Here is a 10,615-nt window from a genome sequence, read left to right on the forward strand (position 1 = left end):
GTTGAGTTTGAGAAAGACTGCAACAAATAGTTTGATTTGTCCATATGAAATAGATTTTTATTAATAATTGTAGCCATTTTTTATTTTATCTAAAAAAAATTTTTGGGGCGCTGGCCCGGAACCCATGGCACACCATTTTTTTTTCTGCACCACCACCACCACCACCACACATGAATCCTAGCTACACCCCTGCCCAACATGCACTGTAGCAAATAGTGCGTCTTAGGGGGAGAACACGCAACACCCTCCCCTCTGACTCTCTCTCTCTCTCATTAATATGAGTTTTGAAATGGGTCTTTTTTTATCGAAATTCAGTCCAAATTTAACATAATTTTGGACACGGATCCTTAAAATAAAACTATATGTATGAATATTATTTTTCTGTATCAAATCAGATTTGGAAGAGGATTTTGCATCAAATCTATTTCTAGATTCGGATTGAATATAACTGTTTGTTTTTCTTTAATATTGGAAAAGCTTGTTTTCAGTCATTTTCGCCGGATCCGGTATTTCTGTATTTATTTCGGGTCCGAACTCAAACCTATCGAATACCGTCGGATCCGGATCTACCGCTTGCATTTATATTAGGCTCGGGTCTGTCATCATCAGCCCCGTATCGGATTCTTTTGCACACCCGCCCCCTTAAAACCTCGTTATAAAATCCCGCTCCCCTTCGCTCACTCTCTCTTCCTCTACCGGACCGCGCAATTCCCGGCTTCTCCCTCTCGTCCGGCGAGACGATCTCTTCCTCCGATCCTGGATTCCGACGGCATCTCCCGCGCCCCGAGGCTTCTCCGGTACGTCACCTCACTCACGATTCCTCCCTTTTGCTTTCCTTTCCGTTGCTGCTTCGAAGAGGATCATCGGAAAACTTACTTTCTGCTTCTTTTTCCAAGAACCAAACTTGACGTTTGCGATCTGTGATCGTCGGGATTTCCTCTAATTTTCTCATGCTTGGGGAATTTCCAAGGTTGTTGTGCTTTTTGAACTTGGCTTCATGTTCCTTCCGTCTGTGTTCCTTTAGTTCTTTATTTTCATTAATTTCTGCTATTTTTTTCTTCTTTTCTCCTCTGAATTGGTTTGAATGTCCGTCCACCCCGACCCAATAATTCCACGATATGAATTCATTGATTTTATATTTGGTGAAACCTTTCGTTCTATTCTGTCCAAAATTGGATCGTTAATGGAGGACTGATCGATGCAGATTGTCGCGTTTTGTGTATTCATTTGCTTCATCCTTGAGGCGAATGAGATGATAATGTCAATGTGTGTTTCATGATTAGGTTTTTTAAATAGAACGTAGAGATGTATTGTTTGCTCGCTAGGTGATTTCATTTTGAATAGAACGTAGAGGTAGATTGTCTGCTTGGACTTTCGCTAGGTGTTTTCATGATTGGGGATTTTGAATAGAAGTAGAGATGTGCTTGTGCATAGCTGGATATCAAGCTTCTGCTGAAAGGATCAAAACAAAGAGAAAGCGTCTTTACTTGTGTTGTTTATGTCATTAGTCAAGTTTTCCCGCAATGCTTTTCTTTTTCATAAACTACTTCTGCCTGTTTATAATATAATGAATTGTTTAGTCTATTGAGCTTGGCCTATTTTGAGCCGTGACGAGACCTTTCCTTCTCAGTAAAAGGCCTTTTTCTGATAGGGAAGGCATTCATAGATGGTGGATGACTACAAAATGCAGTTCGAAGGGATTGGAGGTTTTTTCAACTGACAAGATATGAAAAAAATGCTACAAACAACAAATTATAGTAACATTACCTATTCTAATACTCCTAGTTATAAGTCATGTTTGAACATGTACAGCTTGTCTTTCAAAATATGTTTTGGTGCTTTTGACAATCTTTCTATAAAAATATCAACCACTTGATTCTCGCTCCCAATACATTTGGTGCCCACTTCTTTTGTTTCCACCCTTTTCTGAACAAAATTTTAGTCAATTTCGAAAATTTATGAACGATTATGTGACGTTGACTTAAATGCCAATGTTGTAGCATTCAGCATTGGAGAACCCACATCGAAATGTTGGGGATGATAATCAATCCCAACATGAAGTGATGGTTGCTGCCACCTCATCTAACATATTTTACAAGATCAACAGAAGAAATAAAGTGGAAATCTTTTTTTGAAGGATGCGGTCTTGACGTTCTGCTCAGATCACTTATGAGACCACAAGGCATCATATGCTAGTTTTGTGGTAAACGGGATCATAATTGTTCTAATTGTTTTCATAGGCATACTTCATGAACCAGCCCCACAATACCCCCATTTGTAGCTTAGAATTTGATCTCTGGCCATGGAAATGGATGCCCTATTCACATAACTAATGAACAAAGTTGAAGGGCACAAGCATGTTAAACCTTATTTTAGTCCATTCTCTAAAAGATTTCCAAGGCTGAAAACTACATGTCTAAACACTGATAAAACAGAAGCAAATTGAAAATACGGAAAATTTCAAAACTTCCCCCTAATAAAATGTAGAAAATAATAAAGTAAGGAACTAGATATAATTGCTCTTTGGTACCAACTCTGTTCATTTGATGCTGGACAATTTGATAAATGTGCTGAAATAGTGTCATGTTATGTTGCTGATGCCATTAGAAAGAACAAGTTACTCTCCAGACATGACGAAGCCTGAGCATAAGGTTTGCAAACCTGAGAAGGAAGGACAGGATCCTGTTGACAACATTATCAGGCAAACAATAGGGAAGGAACCATTTATATCATTTTCAAGGGCTGGTGAAAATCATGTTCAATGGATCCAGTTACTACATGCTTTAGATCAGCAAGCACCAAACAAACTCCCTAAGGGTCCAAAGGCTGTGAATGGGGTTAATGGGAAGGACCACATACAGGAACACTCTAATGGCATCAACTTGTTCTCATCTGAAATTAATGGGTTCAAGGACAGCAATCATAGAATGGGAACAGAATCTTCTGTGAAAGGGACAAAACTTCCTTCTGAACACATTCATCATCACAAGATTCCTGAGATTGTTGCCTTGGCTTCTGCAAAGGCAAATGGTGAGAGTGAAAAATGTATGTCACTGTCATATATCAGGTATCTTGGTTGGTAGTTTTAGATAGGCTTTGCTTCATGTTGTAGCAAAGGGGTTGAACAGGTGTTGACTATGTGTGCTTTGTGTCAGATTTTCCTGGATGGCCCTTGTCATTACCTTCAAAAGTGCAGATGCAAAAGTGTGATAAGTGTTCACGTGAGTTCTGTTCACCAATCAACTATAGAAGGCACATTCGTCTACATCGTCGTTCCTTGAACGTTGATAAGGTAAGTCTCTGTCTTTTGGTGGACATTTTATAAAACTGGTCCTTTTATTTTCTTCCAATCAATAAAATACTGGTTATCTTTGACAAGGCTGTGTCTATGGCTATGTCACATGGGTGCGGGTGCGGGTGCGGGTGCGGGGGTGCGGCACTTTCAAAAACCTTGGGTGCGGGGGTGCGGCAAAATATATATATATATATATATATATATATATATATATAATTTTTAAGTTTTATCAGTTAACAACATTAACACTAATGAAATAAAAAACAATTATTACAATATCATCAAATCAATTCATCATGCATGCAATAAATCCAATTAACAATCTACAATTCTATTATTCATCATAAAAAAAACTATCACCACAATTAAATCAGGTAAAAGCCCCAACAAAGTGCTGCACAACTACAACAAAAACAAGCAACAATATGCTGTATCAGGTAAAAGCCCCAACAAAGTATAAATGAAATAGAGAATAACATCACACACAACCAGTCAACACTAAAAAATGGATGGTAAACCAACTAAAAAACATTGACTTAGCCGAAAGAATAGCATTAAAACATGAAATCAATAAGCACACTGCCCAAACTCAACACAAAGAGGGTCGTGCCCAATATAGCTTGAAACGAGGCTACCGCCTGCAAGAACCCTCTCAAAAACACATTAAAGCTCACCCAAAGTGTCAAATCTGTTTACGCAAACAATTTTCTCACACTTCTATATCAAAAACGACTTGAATGATGCTATTCTCCCAACTAAAAACATTGAAAATTGATCAGATTCAACAGATTTCTTGAATCTTGTCAAGGATGTTTCTACAATCCAGCAAACCTTGGAAAAATCACCAAAAATCCAATACTTCTCCAAATCACCTGAAACTTGGTTAAAAAATCTTCTAAAAACACAAGCTAGTGAATCCCCCACTCAAAACCCTCAAAATTGACATGACTGTACCACTGGACTCTTCTTGTGATGACGTCAACGCAGCACTGGCCCGAAGGTTGCGCAACTGCGAAACGTCATCCGTCGATTCCGACATTGAAAATATCAGTGTAGGAAGGTGAGCTGTTTTGACTCCCCACCTGAGCCAACACATACCGAACATCCGAAAGCCCACATAGCGGCAAGGGAACCAACAACGACAGAACGCTGCAGTGTGGCCTGCCAAACCGCATGTCCAAGCCCTCTGGCAAGATGCACAAGGAACCTTGCAGTTGAGCCGTTAGCACCGAGTAGGGACATGATTCCGCTGCGGCAAAGGGAAAGCAAACACAGAGACCCAAAAAAGCACAAGCCGTGCGCACAGAGCCCCTAACATTCTAAGAGGGAGAGAGGAAAGACGGAGAGGAGAGGAGGTGAGCAGAGGGAGTCGGGGGCATACCTGGAGCGATCGGCGGCGGTGGCGGAGAGCAGAGGGAGTCGGAGAGGAGACGAAGGGAGGATTAGGGCAAAAAAAAAATTCCTTAATCCTCCCCTCCGCAGCCCATTTCATCAGGCAGAAAAAAAAATTTAATCAAAAAAATGGACCAAAATGACCCTAGGTGCATTGACCGCACCCAGGGTCGGGTTGACCGCACCGGGTGCCGCACCTGCGTCGCGTCGACGCGGCACCTGGTTGGCCGAATCCCTGTGACATAGGTCTATGGTTATCAATTGTGTGTCTTTTATTGAGATACAAGTATCCGAAAAGGAAATTAAATATTTTACCTTTAAACTCATCTTGTGTTTTAAAATGTTCATCTGAATTGATACTAGACTTCAACTTTGCCAGAAAGATATTATGATAAAATAATTATTGGATCAATTAACATTCTAAAAATGTTTTTGCCTGATTAGCTACATGCTACAGTTTTCCTGTTGCATCATGGTTGATCTAAAGTTGTATCTTATCAACATGGTTAAATGGATCGTTTCTACTTCTTGACACATGTAGGCCATATAACATTTTTTGTTGGCACTGTTTTAGTCTTTTATTGAAGTTTATGGTGTTGTATTTTATGGAAATACAGCTTGTGTTTTGGCCCTTTCCAAAACAAGGCAGTTATTTGCAATATGAAAATGGTACAGTGATGCTTTTTGTCATTTTTGATATCTTGTTTGATATAGCTTTCTGATTCCTGTCTTACTTGTTGTAGGACTCATCAAAGAACAGAGACTACTTGGGTGCATTCTGGGATAAGGTATCTGTTTGTAAATTTCGTTTATGAGATTACATATTGGATGATTTATATCTTGTGGTTAATTTGTTGCTATATTTATTTTCAGCTATCTTTGGAAGAGGCAACAGTAGTGATCTCATTAAAAAATGTCGCACTACAGGTGATGGCATTTGTTTCCTGTTACATTGTCAAACGTTTGCCAAATGAAGTACTTTCTTTTTAGTTGCCAGCTTGTGCTCGCTTGCTGTCCTTTTGTTTCCCCTCAGAATAAACTGCATGGTTTATTCTTAATTTCTTTTATGTTCTTTTTCCTTTATTGGAAGGCAGATTGACAAAACATGTGAACACGTGCTTGCACAATGTTCTGACTTTTTCTTGGTTGCTTTTGTCTCTGTTCTTGTCGTTACTTTTTTTTTCATTTACTCTCCAGTGAAATATTATACATTCTCTCTTTGGTTCTTGGTTGTTTTGGATTATTCTAAAGTTAGAATTGTGAGAAGGCCATATAGACATGCAGGTAGATCAATTTCGTGAGAGAATATTGCATTGCTTTATTGAACACATGAAAATCCAAATTTGACTTTGTTCTTATTTTCTTAGTGGCAACTAATTTAATAGTCACTTCTTGCTCTTCAGCATCTATCACGAATTGATGTGTAGTTGCGTGGCATATTTGGTATCATGCAGGAAGTCCCTGAGTCATCAATCATAAAGTCATTGGCGGCGTTTATTCGAAAACCTGGTTTTACTTCTCTGCCACAATCCTACATTAAAGCTGGTGCTGCGCTTCTGGTAAAGCTGCATTTCTTTTCGCTTTTCTTCTTTTTCAGCATCTTTCTTTTCTTCAGTTTCCTTGTTTTTTTCCTGAATGCTCTTTCTACTCCCTGAATGGAACTTAGTGAATATTCAATAAGGATCTTATCTATAGTTCTTCTTATACAGGAAATCATTCAAGCTAGGCCTTCTAGGTTACCCATTTCTTCTTCGGAGTTGTTTGCCATACTTGATGATGCCAGTGAAAGGACTTTCTTATGTGCTGGTACAGCAGTTTCAATGCAAAGGTATGTGTTTGATGGAGAAGCAGCAAAGATTGGCTTGGAGACAAGGAACATTGTTGCATGCACCAGTTTCCTTGTAGAACAAAAGCTGGTAAGCATAAACGTCTTTATTGCGAGTCTTAAAAGTTGTCTGTACAAATGACATTGCTTGCTATTTCATGTCATGTTATGTTGTATTATGTTACCAGTGGTCATAACCTGCACGCTTGTTTGTGCTCAGTTCCAAATAACATTTTTCTGAATCCTCCATATGGCGACACAATTCAATGCAATTGAGATATTTTGGTTCTGTGCTTCAGATCTGATATGTTCATCTAGCCACAGAACTAAACTTGTCGAGTCTATCATTAACTATTTTTTACGAGCATGAGGTTCATGCAGGTTGTAGCATGGGTGGCTGACAAAGATGCTGAAGCTCTAAGATGTCAGAAGCTTCTTGTTGAAGAAGAAGAAGCTGCTCAGAAAAGGTATGGTGTCTGTGTTGTGTGCTCGCACAAACTGGTATGCACGTGTGTGTGTGTGTGTGTGTGTGTGTGTGTGTGTGTGTGTGTGTGTGTGTGTGTGTGTGTGTGTTTTGATAACGGAGGGAACCACTACTTTGGTTTGGACGTCCTGTTATGGCCCGAGAGGTATCATGTTGACCGCGGTGTTTGCAATGCAGAACTTCATGAGTATTTGCCCCTGCACACCAGGGGTACTTTCCTCGTGGCTTTGGCATTGCGGCAAAGGATGCACACCTCGATGAACGAACTCTCAACATCGTTCAACTTGAATGCCTTAAACCTTGATTTATTATCAATAAATTAGGCTGTTGGATAAGAATTGATCTTAGAGCAGCTCGTTGTCTAAGCATGTTCCCTGATCCATCAACTACAGTTAGCAGGGATAGATTTTATTCAAGGATACCTTGTTTAGCTATCTAATCTTGTTTGGCAATGATGTCCTGTTACACATGCATGTACTGCAAAATTTTGCTGCCCCATTGTGTAAAAATAAAAAAGTACTTGCATGCAGCCTATTAGTAGATATTTGGACCTGTCTGTTGGTCTTCTTGTATCTGTTGGTAAAGTGGTTTTTAATGTGTCATGATATTGTATCGTTTTACATTGCATAGGCAAGCTGGCATCTTGGAGAAGAGAAGGCTGAAGAAATTGAGGCAGAAAGAGCAGAAAGTAAGAGAGCAAACCGATGAGGACACAGAAAGTGTTAAGGATATTGTGCTGAATCCACATAATGATTCATCTCCTCTAGCAGAAACACCATCCCTAGCAGTTCCTAGTGCAGTTTACCATGAACACCTGGAGCCTTGTAGTGATTCTGTTTATCCACCAGAAACTGTCCTATCAACCAATGCAGATGGTGAGAATAACGGAGCAAATGATGGATGCCTTACAGGTTCGGGGGATATCGGCACAAATCACTTGGATGGCCCAATAAGTGTTGATCCTGATGATTCTTATAACACAGAACACATGACGCCATATGTTTTTGAAAAGCGTCAATCAAACATGGCTCATCACCAAGCTATGAGACAATCACGATGTTTGCAGAATGAGTTTATTTCTGGTCCAGTGACTATTTCAAAAACAGCTAACAATCAGAAATATGGTGGCTTCAAGGATCAAACGGTTACTTCACAAAGAAATGGTCATAAGATTTGGACCAAGAAGTCAAATGTGGAAGAGGAGAGAGAGGATTTGGATAATAAAGGACATATAGAGGTGCATAAACATTCGGAGCAATGCAAGAACTCTGAGGTTTTGATTGGCTCTATATCTGTAGCCATTTCTGAAAGTAATGGTGTTAGGCAGGATGATGTTGATACCAGTATAGCTGTTGAAAGACATCAAGAAGCTACCGGTACCAATCACTTGATTGCACATCAAACTGCTGACCAACAAGCCGTGAAGAGGAATTCTGTCTTGGAGAAAAGGAGTAGGCCAGATTCTGGTCAGATTTGTGCCAACCAATCCAAAGTGAAGCTTTGGAGGCCAGTTGGTATGGTTGGGGGCTGCAGGAATGAAGGAGGTTCTGCAGTTGATCAAAGTAATGATTTGTCCTGTGACAGAAGGGAGGCATGCCATGATAGTGCTGTAGATAACATAGCAGGCAGGTCTACAGCAACTGAAAGCTGTTATATTCAGTCTGAGACTGAAGCAAATGAATCTGATACATGCAAAAGTTATTCAGACAAAGCAATGGAGGCAGATTCTGTAAAAAAGATTGGTCTGACATTATTCTCCAGCTGTGCTGCTGAGATTTTTCTCAACCAGAGTAAGAACCCTGTTCCAACGTTATTTGGGAATCATTAGTGTGGCATCTCAATCTGTAGATGCCTTGAATGCCATATTTTTCAAGGAAAATTAATGATTGTATGTGCACGAGTACACAGATACCTGTGGACATGTCCGTCTACGTAGTTACACGTGAACTGCAATAGTGATGCAAAGCCATGGTGGTTTTGTATTGCAAAATCTTGCAAGAATTAGGGGTGGAGCCAAGGAGAAAGAAGTAGCACTCACTAGGAACTTCTCCATCTATGTCCACATGGACAGTTACACGGGCTACAATGTGATGCAAAGCCATGGGGGTTTTGTGCCACAAAAACTTACTGGAATGAGGGATGGAGCTAAGTAGACAGCAGATTGCACTCTTATAAGGTGTGGCTCCTTCTTTGTGCTATGGTATTCATGTGTTGTGATAAGTTTCAATCTAAAGGTGTCTCTTACATGAACTACATGGTGCATGGATATGAGCACTGATGGATCAAATCTTGAGACAACTCTTTGGATCATAACTGCAATAGCTATTGATTGGCTGTGTTGGCCAGTTTGTTTAATTCCAGCAGTTCAGATTGGTATCTATTCTGTACTACATAATTAAACTGATTTCCTATATACATTTGTCCTGTTTCCTAAGCCAGTTTCAAATTGGATCTATCCAATTGTAACATACTTGATGGAAGTAGCTGGTGCAACAAGTCGACTAGCCCTTGTGTGTTCATATCAATTATAGTTGCATAGTTGGTTCAAAATTCATATATATATATTTTGAAAATTTTGAAAATCAATGAGAATCTTTGGGCCTTTCAGATAGTTTATAACAAGGATATAATAAATAAATTCCCTTATGCAGGGTGGAAGGAGGCAATTTCTGGTGATCATCTGACGGCGGTGACATCCTCCGACTTGGTGCTGTTCCTTACATCAGGGCATCCTCAGGTTACCTCCGCAGAACCAACACCATTCATTGATTCTGAGGAATTGCAGAGAGGTTTCAACCATGATGGGAGGATTATTCTTGCCAGCACTGAAAACCAGTTGGCTGGTGTGGAGCAGCACAATGGTTCAAATGGTGCATCAAAACCCAGATCCCGTTCAAGCCATGTTATGTCCAGCTGGCTGAAGTATATTCCTAAGCAGAAAACTCATGCCCAGTAGCGACCAGTTCTTGCCTCTCCTCCTACCTTCCATTGTAATCTGAGGTTTCCAATTTTGAAGAAACACTTCTGTATCCATTGGTGCTTCTTCCTCTCCTGCAACTAGCTCCCTTTTTGCAGCATTTGAGTGGGGTAAAGTGATTGCTTTATGTTACGTTTATTCTTTTCCATTAGGGTTAAATTTTTTGCAATTGTAATATCTGGGTTTCTAAGCGTTTAATGACGTTAGTCTTTCTTTAGGATCTTTAATTTTCTCCCGCTTTTTTCTTTCTTTACAGCTAAAGGGTTTGTTTTGTGTTCAGTCTCTATTTTTGTGGTAGCTCTGTGGGTGTTGGGAAATGCATGAGGCCCAGCTCATTAAGAGAGTTGGGAGTCAGCAATTGCTGACAATTTCATGTGTCATGAATTAGTCTTTGAAAGACATGGTTTATGATATTTGGCAAATTTATTGGATTCTTCATTTCCTCTATCTGATGAGTTGACATTGGAGATGAATCCTATTTGGGTTCATCAAATTATGTTGATGACTTTATAATGATCGTATGTTACTTGGAGAATCCTTACAAACACCACAGCATTTTCCTACTGCATTTTTTGAAGTGTCGCCTACAAACATCTTTGTGTTGATTTTCAAACATACCCTTTTCGTGCAGTTACGTGTAAA

The 10,615-nt window shown here is 39.7% G+C and overlaps 1 protein-coding gene across 1 annotated transcript; it reads left to right on the top strand.

Annotated features, from left to right (window-relative positions):
- The first annotated feature begins 700 nt into the window (after positions 1 to 700).
- LOC149818949 (uncharacterized) lies at positions 701 to 10,408 on the top strand. The gene is made up of 10 exons (XM_089984770.1): positions 701 to 797; positions 2,608 to 3,045; positions 3,156 to 3,292; positions 5,431 to 5,475; positions 5,561 to 5,614; positions 6,142 to 6,246; positions 6,397 to 6,603; positions 6,894 to 6,979; positions 7,627 to 8,786; positions 9,648 to 10,408. The coding sequence occupies exons 2-10, from the start codon at positions 2,631 to 2,633 to the stop codon at positions 9,950 to 9,952; spliced, it is 2,514 nt and encodes an 837-aa protein (XP_089840896.1). The 5' UTR covers positions 701 to 797; positions 2,608 to 2,630; the 3' UTR covers positions 9,953 to 10,408.
- Positions 10,409 to 10,615: the final 207 nt, after the last annotated feature.

This window comes from Nuphar pumila, chromosome 13 (genome assembly GCF_984573655.1).
Source record: "Nuphar pumila chromosome 13, dmNupPumi1.hap1.1, whole genome shotgun sequence".
In the NCBI taxonomy this organism is placed as follows: Eukaryota; Viridiplantae; Streptophyta; class Magnoliopsida; order Nymphaeales; family Nymphaeaceae; genus Nuphar; species Nuphar pumila.